Raw genomic sequence first — 16,141 nt, 5'->3', positions numbered from 1 at the left:
TGTACTTTCCAAAACTGTGTACCTTGTATACTGTATCTTAAATTACCAGGTGGCTTACAGCTGTCTAATTGTAGACATCACCCCTAAATGTTTAAAGACATTTTTTAAATAAGATTTTCAAGGTTGCCATAACTGCAGTTAAACAGCTCTAGCCACCTGGGAAGTTACATTAGGGTGTACTTTCCAAAACTGTGTACCTTAAATTCCCAGGTGGCTACAGCTGCTAAGCCATTTCCCACCGGTGTGCTAAGCTGGTTTTGAGCTTTTTGTTGCAGTTCACATTCACACACTTTTAGAAGTTGTTATTGTATACAAACTATATATTTTATTTTCTTCAGCAGATTCAAAATATATACTTATTATATGTGTATTTGTTATAATGTTTAAAAAATAAAGCAAAACAGAAAAAAGTGTATTTTTACTCCTGACTCAATAATTAACTGTATGCAATTTTATTTATGTACACTCTATCATCAAAACCTGTGTGGATAAATATTTGTAGTAGATAACCTGTATAAAATAAGTAAAAATTGAGAACATTTCACAGTTTTTTTTTTTCCTACTGTTTTATTGCCGGGATGTAAATGTAGTATATAATCAAAAACAGCGTTTTTAAATTTACTGGCATTCAAACAGTTCTAGTTGCCAGGGAAGTTAAGATATGGCAACTAAACTATACATTTTTAGAAACAATACTCACAGGTCTATCAGATGAGGGTTTATTTGTATTTATATCTCAAAACTGGAGCAAAGTGCCCTGTTTAGTTATATATTGCACACTCCAATTTTCTGCCATATATACATGTAGCCCCTTATTTGATTCACCAAGTGGTGTACTTTCCAAAAATGTGCACTTTATTTACTGTATGTTAACTTCCCAGGTGGTTACGGCTGTCTAATTGCAGATATCACCCCTAAAAATTAAGACAATTATTTTAGACTTTTTTTTTTTTTTATATATTTATTTTTTATTAAATTATATGCATAAATTATAACAAAGATATTATTCCAACAATAAAGATCAGCATGGTGCAGTTGTACAGTACTTAGGCTAGAGAGGCAGAAGGTAAACCTCCTAGGCATCCATATTCAAGTAGCCAGTCCATGTGAGTTTGAGTCTATTCATCCGGGCTAATGTCTTTGGCAAACCAAAGAAATATAACTCCATTAGTTCACTTATTTTTTGTTTGCTTACGATCTTGAATACAGGACTGTTACATAAGAGTATTACAAAAATCTTAGTGCATATGATGAAACCTCAAATTAACAAAACCACTACGCATCAATACTAAACTTCATCGGTAGCGAATGGAAAGAAAGAGAACAGAAAAAAAGAGAGAACAAAAAACAAGAAAACAAAAATAAAAACAACTAACATGATAGGTTACAATATTAAAGATGGAGTTGCATGTGCTCGGGTATCAGAGAAAATGCTACATTACATCTAGGTTAGCGCTTGTAGGGAAGTAATGTGATCCTTCTATGAGAGGCTATTAAATAGCATATGTGACTTTGATCTTTTATGTCAGTCCTACTTGGGCTTATATTTATATGACTCCCATAGGAGTAGCATGTCTTCAAAAAAGGTCAAACCTCCTATTTGGAGATAATGGAATCTTTCTAATATCATATCTGAGTTAACTAATTTCACCCATTCACTAACGGTAGGTATTTTGGTTGTTTTCCAGCATCTGGGTATCATTTGTTTTGCCGTATTTAGCATAATATAGAACAGTTGTTTGCGTATTTTGCATGTTATGGGGGGATCATTATGGAGAAGTGCTAACTCTATGCTCGGGTTAATTTGCGTGTGTAGAACTGCATTAATTTCTTGGAAAATTGCTGACCAAAAATTTCTAATAGGTTCACAATCCCACCATATATGTGTCATATGTCCTGGTAGGTCGCAACCCCTCCAGCAGTGGCCTGAGCTCCCCTTAAAAATGCGCTTTATTTTGGCTGGGGTCATGTACCATCGCATACAGACTTTAATGTTTGTTTCTTTCGCTCTTGCCGAATGGGCTGAATGTGATAAATTCTCAAATCTTAACTGCCAGTCTTTAGTGAGTGTATTCGTTTCAAGCTCTCTATCCCACCCTGCAGTGTATGAAGGCAGGTTCGGGAATCTATTTTCCAAAACCAGTTTGTATAGTGTAGAAATCGATCTGGGACCTTTCAAGTCACTCAAGCATGCTTGCTCAAATTTTGTCAGAGGTCTCATAAAATCCGCTTTACTTTTGTGTGTGAGTAGAAAATGTCTCGCCTGATGGTAATTGAACCAGGAGGCAAAAAAGGGAATTGATAGTGAGTCTATTTGTTGCTTGGATTTTACCTTGTTGTTTTCTAATAAGGTGTGTATCTGAATTGGGGGGATTTGGGTGGCACCTGTGTTCCTCTCTTGAATCAGCCCCGGGGGAAACTCTGGATTAAGTATCAAGCTTGTAAGTGGGGAATATTTTGAAGAGATTTTTGGATATGTTTTGAGGACATATAGCCAGTCTCTCCAGGTCTCATTAGACGTGGAGGACTGGGATATAGTGGGGATTCCTAGTGCCTGGATATTCCAGCATTTGTTTCCTAAGTGGGATGTGTCTGCCATGTTTGTTTCTATTTGTACCCAACCCTTAGATCTATCTCCCTCATGATTGCACCACTCCAGGACACGCTGAAGAGAGATCGCAAGTTTATATGAGTTAAGGTGGGGAACTCCCAGGCCTCCTTGCTCAGGAACTTTATAAATCGTGCTTTTATTAATACGTGGTGGCCTGCGTCTCCATATATAATCATTCAGAATTTTTTGCAAGATATCTACTTCCCTGGAAATGTGCTGGACCGGTACGGTCTGTAAGATATATAATGCTTTAGGTAGTAGTACCATCTTAGCTGCTTGGATTCTACCCAACCACGTAATATTTTTTAGAAGCCAGGAGGAGGTCAGGGACTGAAACTCATTAATTAGTTCCCCATAGTTGTATTTGCGTGTTGATTGACTGTTTGTAGTCAAAAAGACTCCCAAATATTTAAGACGGTTGGTTTGTACTTTTAACGGGCAGAGTGCTCTGATGTCCTCTAGCGTCTGTTGGGGGATCCCTAACGGTAAGAATTCCGACTTTGTCATGTTAACTAGAAAATTAGATACCCTGCCGAAAGAGGAGAGCTCAGTCATTGCATGTGTGATAGATCTAAGTGGGTCGGTTATTGTCAGAAGGAGGTCGTCCGCGTATATTGCCATTTTATGCTGTCTAGTCCCTGCTGTAATTCCTGTAATGTGCGGGTTCTCTCTGATTCTAATTGCTAGTGGTTCTAGTGATAAAATAAATAACAATGGGGAAAGAGGGCAACCCTGTCTCGACCCGTTTCTGATTTCAAAGGGTTCAGAGAGCGTCCCGTTCACTCTCACCTGTGCTGTTGGGTTAGAATATAGGGCCATAATTTTTTGGATAAACTGGTCGGGGAAATTAAATCTACTAAGAGTTGCTTGTAAATAAGTCCAGTCAAGTCTGTCAAATGCCTTTTCGGCGTCAGTGGATAGGAAAAGGGCTGGGGTATTAGTCTTGGAAACAAGGTCTATAAGATTAAGTACTTTCACGGTGTTATCTTTCGCTTCCCTATTAGGTACGAAACCTGCTTGGTCCTGATGAATTAGTTCTGGGAGAAATTTATTTATTCGGGAGGCCAAAATTTTTGCATATAGTTTCAAGTCTGTGTTAAGAAGGGATATTGGTCTAAAGTTAGCAGGGACATCAGGCACCCTGCCCGGTTTTTCCAGTACTGAGATATGAGCTTGTAACATGGTATCGGGAAATCTATAGTCTTCCGCTATGTGATTAAATAAGGAGGTTAAATGTGGGGCAAGATATTTTGAAAAGGTTTTATAGTACAGGCCTGAGAAACCATCTGGTCCCGGCGCTTTGTTAGATTTTAGGGTACGTATAGCGTCTAATACTTCTTTAATGGAGAAGGGTTGGTTCAAAGACTCTCTTTGCTCGCTGCTTAGTTGTGGTATTTGTATGCTAGAAAGGTATTGGTGGCATGCGCGACTGTGGGCTGTGTCTTCTCTATCCGGGAATAGATTGTAAAGTTTATGATAAAAAGATTTAAATACTTCAGCTATTTTATGCGTGTCTTCTAGTCTTTTTCCTGACTCATTTTTAATTGAGTGAATGTATGTTTTTTGTTGTCTGTGTTTTAAAGCTCTTGCTAGCCATTTCCCTGCTTTGTTACCCTCCCTATAGAATGTCTGTTGGAAGGACAATAGTTGTCTTTGGGCATCTATCTGGAGAAGGTTGTCTAGTTGTGCACGTTTTGAATTAAGGTTATCTAAAACAAGATTGTTGTCAGGGGATTGTTTGTGTAGATAATCTAAATCTGCCATTTCTTTAGCTAGGGTGGTATATTCTTCTCTCCTCTTTCTCGTTATATATGCTTTAAGTTTAATGAGTTCGCCTCTGATTGTACTTTTGTGTGCCTCCCATATTGTTGTAAAATGTACATCTGGGGTATTGTTGGTTGTGAAATATGATTTAATATGTTTGGCTAGTCTCTTCACTTGCTGCTTCCCCTTGAGGAGTGATTCATCTAGTCTCCATTGGTATTGTCTCAGCGGAGCTGAGGGCCACGCTATCTCACATGATGCCAGCGAGTGGTCTGACCAGGTGGTGTGTCTGATTTCAGCTGTTTTCAGGTATGAAAGAGTCAAGTGATCCACAAAAATGTAATCTAATCTAGAATAGCAACGATTGGGGATCGAGAAAAATGTGAAGTCTTTTTTTTGAGGATTGGAATATCTCCATGTGTCGTGTACCCCTAGCAATTTAAGATTTTTCCAGATGTTTTGCATGTTTGGGATTTTTTGTCTGGTTTTGGGGTTGGAGCAATCAATCTGGGAGTCTAAAGGGACATTAAGGTCGCCTGCTATGATCAAGGAGCCTTTGGTCTGAGCTAATATTGAGTTAGTGGTTGCATTAATAAATTTGCTCTGACGTCTATTGGGTGCATACAGGTTCACCAACGTGATGGGTTTGCCAAAAAGGAGGCCAGTGACACATAGGTATCTGCCCTCTTTGTCCTGATCTACATGTATTTTGCTAAAGGCAAGTGATTTGTGGATTAGTATACTGACACCATTAATTTTCTTGGCTGGGTGCGAACTGTGAAAGTGCTGTGGATAATTAGATGAAAAGAATTTGGGTATGTGTTTGGTTTTAAAGTGTGTCTCCTGTAGCATGAGGATCTGGCCCCCTTTCTTATGGAGATCCAACAGTGCCATCCTACGCTTATTCGGACAGTTTAGCCCTTTTGTATTTTGAGATATGATTGTAAAAGCCTGTGGGGTGTTTCTATTCATTGTGCCTGTTTTTGTACTATATGACCCGGTGTTTGGATGATGCCCTCACATACCTCCCTCTGAAGTACTCCGAGCACAGCTGATTATACATAAGTAACATAGTAGTAACCTTAAAAAAAAAAGAGAAAAAATTATAAAAAAGTAAGTGACAAAACATTCTACCCCTTTCTTAACTGAAAGGGTACAATACATTATCCTAACTGTAGGAGAGTATATCTCCCAACTGGCTGAGAGTAAAAGTAAGACAGTTGTCCCATTGTAACAGGGAGAGGAGAAAGCAATAACAATGCAGTAAACAATTCTGAATTGAAATACTAAACTGATTTGTACCAGCCTGACGGCCTCTGAAAAGAAGATAAAGGGTTAACATAGGACCTGTATAACATAGCTATTAGCATAATATATTGCTAGCAAGTAAAAGTCTCTGGGTGTTCAAACTCCTATTTTTAACATTACCAGGACTACCTATGTAAGAATTGTCCTTTATCACAAGGGAGTCTTTCACAGAAATTTCCTAGAAAAGAAAAAGAAAACATGCAAGGTAGTGTGACAATATTATTGTTCCATTGAACATATTTAAAAGGATATAGCTTATCCGGTTCAGGGGTCTCCATTCTCCTGCAGGTTATTTTGATTGCCTGCGTTCAGTCTGCGTGTTCTTCTCTGTTGTACCTGCTGCCATTCCCGCCTCTGAGGTAGCGGGTTAGTACTAGGACCCGGTTTGTGTTGGTTTTGTGCTTCTTCTCTCTCTTCAATCACGGGTGGTATGATATCTAGGGCCTTGCAGATCTGTTTGATGTCTCCTGGTGTAGTGCATATGAATCTCTTTCCTTGCCAGGGGATAATTAACTGGAACGGAAACCCCCACCTGTAGGGGATATTTTGTTTTCTGAGAAGCATAGTAAAAGGTTTAAGTTCTTTTCTCTTGAAAAGAGTCCTCTGTGACAGGTCGGTGTAAAATTGAAGATCAGCATTTTCATACTTGATAGGTTGTTTTTCACGAGCCAGCTTCATAAGCTCTTCTTTAACCTGGTAATTTGTTAATCGTACAATTATGTCTCTGGGTGGTTGTGTATCTAATGGTTTAGGGCGGAGTGCCCTATGGGCTCTGTCTATCTCAATCTTTACTGGGGACTCTGTTTGTTTCAAAAAGTTAAAGAGATCTTGTAGGTATTGCTCCAGGCCTGGAGACGGTATAGATTCAGGGACACCTCTGATTCTGATATTATGCCTTCTGCTTCTATTTTCGGCATCATCAATTTTTTCTTCCAGGCCCAGTATGACTTCATTTTGTTTGTGGATAGTGGTATGTAGGTCAGATATTGCCGTATTATGAGTATCCAGTGTGGTTTCCACCGCTTCCACTCTATGCCCTATTTCTGACATTTCTTTCTTTAGGTCATTGATTTCCTCTTTAATGCATTGTTTAACTTGCAGGGCTAAGGTCGAGAAATCTTTTTTTGAGGGAAGTGATGCAAATAAAGCTTTAGGCACTGTGATGGTATCTGTTATAGTTTCAGAGTCCGATTCTGAAGATGAATATGCTGCAGCAGAGTCTTGATCTTCATTGGGGTTTAAGCTTGTAGATTTGACCTCTACCGATTTGAAAAAGTTATTAACTGAGGGAGTAGTCTGACTGCTTTGTTTCGGTATAGACCCTTTTTTGTTGATTTTTTTAGGAGACATGCTTGCCTTGTTCAATGTCCCAGTCTGTGTTTTAAAAGATACTCTTTGCACAGGTTAAAATCAAGTCAGGACTCAGCACATTAATGGGTTGTACAGTAAGGTTTGTGCCTAATGAAGGTATTTTGATCAGACGTTTACAGAGCTATGTTACTCATTATGGCTTAGGAGCTGCAATATAAATCACTGTCCACTGTGTATTTCTTGTGGATTGGGCCTAGTACCTGAGTATTGCTGCTTTGCAAATGATAGACATGTGTAAGTTCCTTTTTAAACGTCAGGCTGTGAAGTAGGCTTTATCTTCAATGGAATATAAAAGAAAGTGGAAAACTTTACCCCTTGTGCTGTAAGGATTATCGCCTTCAATTTGCATGCAGATATGTGTAGTCACAAATAGATGTTCCCTTCATTCAGAGGCATATTATGAGGATATGTAAAGTCCCTTAAACTCGGTCATACTTGTCTTGAGCATAGCATTTTCCCTTAAATGTTGCTTCCTATAGTGCCTCTCTGACATATAGGCATGTCACAAATATTGCAGGTCTGCATAAACAGGTTTCACCAATGTTAATCTCGACCATCCATGTCTCACACATCCACGTGCGTCTAAGCTATACTCTCACTCAGTAGTGGCCCATTACTGCGCAGCGTTTTAAACTTGCAGGTGTCTCAGAATAATTGCGCTCGGACCTGTATTATGTGTGCTAGCCGACAGCTCTTATTCTAGGTGATGTCCCATACACTCAGATTACCTTGTTTTCAGCTGCCGCTATGGGTGTAAGTCGCGTCTGTGCTTAGCATGGGGTTCCGGGCTATTTTAGACTTTTTTTGGGTTGTCATGTCTGCAATTAAACAGCTCTAGCCACATGGGAAGTAACAAATGGTACATAAAGTACACCCCTTTGGTCATCAAATAAGGGGCTACATGTATTTCTAGCATAAAAGTGGAGTACATAAAACTTAACGGAATATGGTGCTTTGGTTTGAAAATATTTTTTTCTAAGTGACATGTTCAGCTATTTCTTACGCACTCAAATTTTGATATATATATATACACACACACACACATATAGCCCCTTTTTTGATGCGCCATGGGGTGTACTTTACAAAAATGTGCACCAGGGACAAAGTCAATGTCAAAATCTGATCTAGTGTCATCTGAGATGGAAACAGTCGGAGTTCATAAGGAACTCAGCTGCTTCCTTGTCACTCATCAGATGCTCAGCCATAATTCTTTTTTTTTTTTTTTTAAAGGGAATAGATATTTTGAAAGAAATGATGCTGCTAGAAAAGATATATATTTCTTATTGCAAAACAATAAGCTTCTTTGCAGTAAAAATACTTGGGTTTTGAAAGATGGTGAGAGCTGCGCAAAGAGGGTGTTTTGAGCACCTTCGAAGGGCTCTAAAAGACTGATTAAAAAAATAAATATATATATATATATAAAATTTATTTAATAAAAGCATCTATCTAACATTGATTAATTTGTTATCACATGATCCAGGTGTTCATCTGATTTACAAATATTATATCGGTATCCGTATAGTAAGGGAATGTCATTTTTCTTAGCTAGGTGATCACTCTGGTAACGCTGGTTACCACGGTGATCATTTAGCTAATATACTTAAATTGATAAAAAAAAAAAATTTTTTTTTTTTTAAAAACAGGGACTAATTTATTTTCGGGAAATCTATTTTGGTGGTCTCTAGGCAATTTTGATCTTTATTTATGTGCCTTTAGAGACCCCCTTATCATTTTTTAAATAATTTTTAAAAGTATTTTTAATTATTTTATTACACTTTAAAGACTTACACCATTGGAAAGATGAGGTGATTACCTTTCAATTGTTGGGTCTTGGGGGTCTGTAGCTGCTTAGATGTCCAAGATACGGCATCTAAGCAGCATGCCCCCCATATCTCCGTAACTTTCAATTGACAGTTGTAAATAAGGTTGTGTGATGACGTCCTTGCATCAATGCGTAATGACGTTGTCATGCTCCGTGTGAAGCCCTGAGCCTGCTCTTCAATATGAGGGCAAGATCTGACGGGTGGAGGCCCTCAGTTCCCCCTCAAGCTTAGTAAATCCTAGCGACGGCATGGAGCCTTCGTTAGCACCTGAGGGTGAAACTTGCTCCATTCTAGTATCTTATTAGTCTTAGAAGCCACTGACCTGCATTGTGCACCCATCTTTAGCTTGTTATCTATTACTTATTTCACTGCACTGACATTAACTTTCACAACTTTGTATGATCTGCAAAAATAGAGATGTTGCTATTTAATCCTTCCTCCAAGTCATTAATAAAAAAAATATTAAAAAGAACAGGGCCTAGTACTGATCCTTGTGGGACTCCACTGATTACCTTTGTCTAATTTGAGTATGATCCGTTTACTACTACTACTTCTATTACTCGTTGCTCCTTGTCCTTTATCCAGTTATTTATCCATGAGCTAACATTTTCAACTATTTCCAGTCCCTTAAAGTTAATGTCTAGTTAACACGACTTCCTCACGGCATTGTATAGACTTTTTTTTAAAGATTAGCTTCAGTTTAATTCATGACATTTTTAAATTAGATTTATTTTCTTAAATGTTTACCTTTTTTACTGTTCCGCCGATAAGAGCAGCTCTACCGCCCTCCATACTGTCTAATTGATTGACAGATGACAATTCTTCAAACAACTATTCCTTGTTTCCCCCCCTTTGCATAAACATCACGGCCCGGGTGGTAAAAAGGATTAGTTGTTTGAAGAATTGTCAATCAATTAGACAGAAAAGGGTCAGTAAACACAAGATGTTGAAAAGGATACATTTATAGTTTTAGTATTTGAAATAATTTTTATATGGTTTAGACTGTCCATGACTAGCGTGATGTAGACGATATGCATTAAAATATTTTTCCGGTCGCATATTTGTAACTCCGCCCTCTATGACATTTTTTTTCCATGCTCCCTGATACGCCCCCTGACCAGGCTACCGAGCGCACTCTTGAAACTTATTAGAAAGCCTTCAGATATTTACTTTAGTGACAGATTTACAGCTGAGGGAAAGAGCAAAGAAAGTATGCATGCGCAGACAAGCAATCAAAAAGTAGATGGCGGATTGCAGATGCGGCATTCCAATATTTACTTCAGTGACATCTGAGAGGAAAAAGCAATAAAGTGTGCATGCGTAGAATTAGGGAATACAGCTGAGCATAATGGAACGCGCTCAATATAGACATCAATGACGCGTTCTGTAACCTACTGATAGGCGAATAAGGTAAAAATAATAAAATTGTAGGGAAAAGCGGTGGGTGGGCTGCATTATTGGAAAAAATAAATCACAAGGGTTAATTATATGTTTAATTAAAAACTTTAAGAAATAAGACTAATGTTAATTTAATATTACAAAAGTTGGTGTTTATTGTTAAAGCATAAAAATTATGTTTACTGTCCCTTTAATCCTTCATGTGGCACTGTATCAAACTTATTTGTAAAATCCAACCTTTAAGGGGACACTAAACCCAAATTTTTTCTTTCATGATTTTTAATAGAGCATTCAATTTTAAGCATCTTTCTAATTTACTCCTATTATCAATTTTTCTTCTTTCTCTTGCTATCTTTATTTAAAAAGTAGGAATGTGAGCCATAGGAGTCGGCCCATTTTTGCTTGCTTATTGGTGGGTAAATGTAAGCCTCCAATAACCAAGTGCTATCCATAGTGCTGAAGCTAAAATGGGCTGGCAGCTAAGATTTATATACCTGCTTTTGAAATTAAGATAGCAAGAGAACAAATAAAAATTCATAATAGGAGTAAATTAGAAAGTTGCTTAAAATTGCATGCACTATCTATCTGAATCATGAAAGAACACATTTGGGTTCAGTGTCCCTTTTAACTATATTTTTACTTTTTTATATAATTTAATTAGATTAGTTTGACATGATCTATTTCTCATAAAACCATGCTGATTTGAAATCATAATCTTGTTTACATGAATATACTCATCAGTATAATCCCTTCAAGTATCTTTCCTAGTACTGATGTCAGACTAACTGGTCTATAGCTTCCTGGGTTAGCCCTGCTTTCCTTTTTAAAAAGTGACACCACATCAGCTTTACACTAGTCCTGGGGTATTATGCCTGAGGATAAGTCTTGAAAATTAAGAGTAGAGGTTTGGCTATAACAGTGCTAAGTTCATGTAAAACTCTTGGGTGTATTCCATCTGGGCCTGAAGTTTTATTTACCTTAATATTATTCAGTTATTTCCTGATATCCTCTAGAGAGAACCCAGTTAATGGTATTGGCTTGTATGTTCTAGTTTGTTTCAAAGTATCTCCCATTGGTTCCTCACTTGTGTATACTGAAGAAAAGAACTGGTTTAGTACCTCAGCCTTCTCCCTGTCCCTGCTACCCTTCACACATTTTAATGTACCTAAATTTTCCTCCTTTTTTACCATTTATGTACTTAAAATTATCCATGTTTTATTAGAGAATACATTGTCCCAATTTGTTATTTAACGATTTCTTTAAATCCTTGAATTTTGCTTTCTTAAAATTTAAAAGTTTTCGTTGAACCCTTATAACACTGCTTATGGAAAGTTATTTCAAATTTTAACATGTTATGATCACAGTTACCCAAATGTTCTTTGACTCCTATGTTTGATATAATATCTGTATCATTTTGATAGCACAAAATCTCCCCCTTTAATTGTGACATGAAGTTATCCCTGATGAGATTTAAAAATCTATATCCCTTAGCTGTATTACTTGTATCATAGGTCCAGTTTATGTCGGGGATGTTAAAATCTCCCATAATTACAGCAATGGTATTATTAGCAGCCTTTCCTATTTGCATTAGTAGTTGAGCTTCCTCCATGCCACTAATGTGGTGGGGCTTGTAGCATGTTACTACTAATATTTTTTAGGATTCCCCCCCCCCTCCCTCCTTATTTCAACCCTCAGAGTCTCTACATTATCACCTGTATCATCATAAATATCTTCCCTTATTGTAGGTTTAAGGTCAGGTTCAATATACATGCAAATTCCTCGACCCCTTGTATTACTCCTGTCCCTCCTAAATAAAGTATAACCCTCTTAGTTAACTGTCCAGTCATGTGAATCATCCCACCATGGTTCAGTTATACTGATATCATAATCCTCTTCTGAAACTAAAAAGTTCCAGTACCCCCATTTTACCTGTCATGCTTCTCGCATTTGCTATCATACATTTAATTTGCATGTGCTTTCTGCTTGTTACTTGTTGTACTTTCATCCAAATTTTCTAATGTGACATTTCCTAAGTTAACTTTTCTGTTATTCCTTCTTCAAAATATTGTAGGTGTGTCATATTCACAGACTGATCTGTCTGTTCTATTATGTTTGGACTGACCCTCCCCCTTTTTGCCTAGTTTAAAAGATTATCTCAGCAAGCTACCATTCTCTCCCCCAACACACCTGCATCCATGTCATTCAGATGCAATCCATTTTTACTGTACACATATTGCCCAAGTGAAAAGTCAGCCCACTGCTCTAAAAAGTCTAACGCCTCATTTTTACACCATCATTTTTATTTAATTTTTACCAGGAATTAACTGACCATAACTCCTCCCTTACTGAGTTAGCAAATGGCACTGGTAATATCTCCGAAAATATTACCTTGGAGGTCCTTGCTTTAAACTTGCTACCTATCTCCCTGAAGTCATTTTTTAGGACACTTCATCTCCCACTGATTCGGTCATTAGTGCCAATATGCACCATGACTGCAGGATCAGACCCAGATCCCTCTAACAATCTATCCATCTATCAATACGCTCCACAATATGCCTAGCACTAGCCCCAGGAAGATGGCAAACCGTTCTTTTTAATGGATCTGGATGACAAATTACCAGATCAACCTTCCTAATAACAGAGACTCTTACAACAAACATCTGCCCCAGGCCCAGACTTGTATGCCCCTTCTTCCATGACTGAAGGACTGTTCACTAAACTAGGTAGAACAGCCCCCTCTGACATTGCCACCCATGAACTGATATCCTTAACATCTTCACTCAATCTGGCAAATCTGTTGGGGTGTGCCAGCTCAGAACTGGTATGTCTCTTCCGCTTACTTTTACTTCCCCTTCTAACTGTGACCCAGCTACTTCCCAGAGTTTTCCCATCTGAATCCTCTCCATTCCCACTGCTAGAACCATGAACATCCTTCTCAGTCATATCCATTTCACATGTGTGAATATCATGCAGTGTTGCAATTTGTTCCTCCAGAACTCTAATACGAGTTTATAAAGAGACAATATGCTCACAAAGCACAAAGGCATAATCCCTGAAGTGGCTGCTCCTGTGATGCAAACATATGGCAAGCTGTAAACTGAGTGATATTCTCACACATTCTCACTTAAAAGGTTTATGTCCCAACTCCCTTAGTTCTCGAACTCTATACTTTAATAATGGCTTTCATGTCCTTAAAGGGACACTGAACCCAATTTTTCTTTTCTTTCGTGTTTCAGATAGAGCATGCAATTTTAAGCAACTTTCTAATTTACTCCTATTATCAAATTTTCTTCATTCTCTTGCTTCTGAACCAACAATTTGCTGGCTCCTTAACATAGATGTCTTCTTTTTCATTAAAGATAGCAAGAGAACGAAGAACAATTGATAATAGAAGTAAATTAGAAAGTTGCTTAAAATTGCATGCTCTATCTGAATCATGAAAGATAAAAATTTGGGTTCAGTGTCCCTTTTAAATGGACTGTAAAAACAATTTTTATTTTGTTATTCAGATAGAACATGCAATTTAAAAGCTTTTCAATATACTTCTGTTATCAAATTTACTTTTGTTTAAAAGCATGCCTATCTGGAGTAGCAATGCACTACTGGGTGGTAGCTAATGATTAGTGGCTGCACATACAGTATATGCCCTTTGTAACTAACTGAACACATCTGTGAGCCAATGACAAGTTGTGCATTGCTGCTCCTTCAACACAAGGATACAAAGAGAATAAAACAAATTTGATAATTGATTACTAGACAGCTATAGCGGTCAATTGGTTGCGACCACTGGCTTTATTTTGTTTTATTGTTGGTGTCAGAGCTCATAAATCCCTATCTGTCCTTTTTTATATTAGTTTACTATGCTAAGCAAGTTTGGAAAGTGGTAGGATCATAAATACACTGTCAAAATTAGTAAGTCATCCCTCTGAAAACAGAATTTCAGTTAATTATTCATTTTCTGGGAAAATCACAAGGTGGGGCAAAGTGACAAAACTATAGTTTTGTCTTCTAATTTTTAATTCTTTTTTTATTGAAAAAGCCCCCCTAAATATGTCCCTTTAACTACTACAGTTTACCTTTACTTTAACAAACTCCACTAACGCCCGTTTTATTCAAGGGATACATTTATTAAGTGACAAATACATTTACATGAATGGAAAGAAAAGTGCATACTATTTAATGTTTGTTCTGTTACTAATGTGTGTGTATGTAAAGAATGCTGGGGGGTCCCTGGTACCATATGGTGTTGTCCTATTTTTCCTAAAAATCGCTTCTCATGACAACTTATTTGTAGCTAAATAGCCACACTGCAAAGATAGTGCAAACCAGTCAAATCTTGACTTTATATGCAACTACTTGTAGAGGTCACTGTTGTCCAATAAATTAGATTTTCCAACTCCAGCCGATTTCTGTGACCCCTTCCAGCATAGACTTTTTTTGAGTCTGTTTTCTTGTCCTGCATTCTCTGAAACTTTATGACCTTGTTTGACTCTCATTAGGGAGGATAGCAAATACCTGGCCTCATCCAAATCTTCACTTGGGATAGTAGCTTTGTTTTTTGTCTACAGGGCCCTGGGTTGCTTGATATCATCTCTCTATGTCTTATGGAGAAGAATCTTATGACTTTCTGATTGCAACAACTAATCTGTAAGATTGATCATAAAAATAGTTGCCAACTCATCTCATTATCGATTAGGTGGTCTGTGATTAGCTGGTCAGTTGCACGGCACCAGCTGCTTCACTCCAATGAACTTCTTCACATAGTATATTGTGCAACAATACTGACCAGCTAATCACAGACCACCTAATCGATAATGAGATTCGTTGGCAACTATTTTTATGATAAATCTTACAGATTTTAGTTGTTGCAACCCTACACAAACGCTTCATTTCATTGTCATTTCAAGATCATACCCTTTTCTCCTGTCGGTTTTTTAACAAGTTCTTGCTTTGCTATGTGTCTTAATTCAAACAGGAAGCATACGTCTAAAAAAATGTTTCTTTCCACTGTAAATTCGAATTAATCCTGAAAGCTTAATTTTTATTTTCATGTCCCTTTTAACTACGGTGACTAAGAATACTTCATACTTGACAATTTGGGATTATGTGAGCAGTCTTTTATGGTTTTTTTTTTCTCCTCTGGTATTTATTCTCCATTTTATGTGTTAACCTTTTGTAGGAACGTTTAAAGCTGGTGACCGTTTTGGGGGCTGGGCTTCTCTGTGGTACTGCGCTGGCTGTCATCGTACCAGAAGGAGTTCATGCTCTGTATGAGGAGGCTTTGGAAGGTTTGTGTGATCTGTTTGAAAACTCTGTAAAATGCACTGTAAAATTCTGTTGAATTGATATTGGGGGAATTATTTAAAGGGTCAGTAAACAAAAACAAAAAAATCCCTCTAATATATAGTTTAGTTATTAAATATTTGTTTGTAATATGAGGCACATTAGTAAATAATGAATATATACATTATATTTTATTTCTACATATCTCTATCAAATTTTCTCTATCGGCTGTCTCTGCAGCTAATATTTTTCCCCTTTTCAACATATTGCTGTAAGCACACAGCTTAGCCAAATGTGAATTCTGCTATCTGCCCCGTTACACTCCTACCGAGCATGCTCCAGATTACTAATTGATGTCATTTGTTCACCACCCACCAAGACAAACTGCGCATATCCACGCCTCTTTGCTCATCTGCACTGTCAAACATGGAAATAGTGGATTGCTCTGAGTAAGCTAGAGTGATCGACTATTTACTAGTTGATTGCACTTGCCAAGCTGTAATAACGGGAAAATGATAGACTGGAGGAACAAAATAATTAATTTTTTTAAAATCTTTTTAATCAATGCTCCTTTCTGTAAGGG

General features: G+C 37.5%; 1 protein-coding gene across 2 annotated transcripts in view; it reads left to right on the top strand.

The window, feature by feature from the left end:
- The window catches only part of SLC39A9 (solute carrier family 39 member 9), a 67,075-nt gene that overhangs the window by 13,597 nt on the left and 37,337 nt on the right, over positions 1 to 16,141 (top strand). For both annotated transcript variants that reach the window (XM_053697986.1, XM_053697987.1), the window contains one exon: positions 15,455 to 15,563. In XM_053697986.1, the coding sequence (XP_053553961.1) occupies positions 15,455 to 15,563 (109 nt within the window). The remainder of the gene's footprint in view (positions 1 to 15,454; positions 15,564 to 16,141) is intronic.

Source organism: Bombina bombina, chromosome 1, assembly GCF_027579735.1.
Source record: "Bombina bombina isolate aBomBom1 chromosome 1, aBomBom1.pri, whole genome shotgun sequence".
Taxonomy (NCBI): domain Eukaryota; kingdom Metazoa; phylum Chordata; class Amphibia; order Anura; family Bombinatoridae; genus Bombina; species Bombina bombina.
Note: the sequence above shows the minus strand (reverse complement) of the source record. Positions and strands in the feature narration are given on the sequence as shown.